General features: G+C 70.8%; 1 protein-coding gene across 1 annotated transcript; it reads left to right on the top strand.

Annotated features, from left to right (window-relative positions):
• Positions 1-5: 5 nt before the first annotated feature.
• LOC119002684 (collectin-11-like) lies at positions 6-380 on the top strand (the record flags this gene model as incomplete). The annotated part of the gene is made up of 1 exon (XM_037068707.1): positions 6-380. A coding segment is annotated over one exon (339 nt), but the record flags the coding sequence as incomplete, so codon positions are not given.
• Positions 381-589: the final 209 nt, after the last annotated feature.

A 589-nucleotide genomic window follows, 5' to 3' on the forward strand; every position in this document is an offset into this window, starting at 1 on the left:
AGGAGGAGAGGGCGTACGTGGACGCGCAGCTGTCCTGCCAGGGCCGAGGCGGCACGCTGGCCATGCCCAAGGACGAGGCCACCAACAGCCTCATGGCCGCCTACGTCGCGCAGGCCGGCCTGTCCCGGGTCTTCATCGGCATCAACGACCTGGACCGCGAGGGCAGCTTCGTGTACGCGGACCGCACCCCCATGCAGACCTTCAGCAAGTGGCGCGGCGGGGAGCCCAACAACGCCTACGACGCGGAGGACTGCGTGGAGCTGGTGGCCGCGGGGGGCTGGAACGACGTGGCCTGCCGCACCACCCTGCCCTTCCTGTGTGAGTTCGACAAGGAGCACGTGTGAGCCCGCGGGCCCTCGGCGCGGGGGGGCCCCCCAGGGCGCAGGGGCCCCTCACACAGGGTCCTTGTGGCGGCTGGACCAGGGCAAGGAGGGGCTCCCGCTGTGTCCCGGGAGGAGGTGAGGGCTCCTCTCCCTGTTGCAGTCGGGATGCTCTTGTGTTGGCAGCGCTCGAGATTGCCCCCACCCCCGCCCAGCTCCAAATAGCCCTCAGATGCCACTGCAGCCACGCACGCCCGGCAGTGCCCGGC

The sequence above is a fragment of the Sturnira hondurensis genome, unplaced genomic scaffold (assembly GCF_014824575.4).
Source record: "Sturnira hondurensis isolate 20B ecotype Veracruz unplaced genomic scaffold, ASM1482457v3 Scaffold0017821, whole genome shotgun sequence".
Taxonomy (NCBI): Eukaryota; Metazoa; Chordata; class Mammalia; order Chiroptera; family Phyllostomidae; genus Sturnira; species Sturnira hondurensis.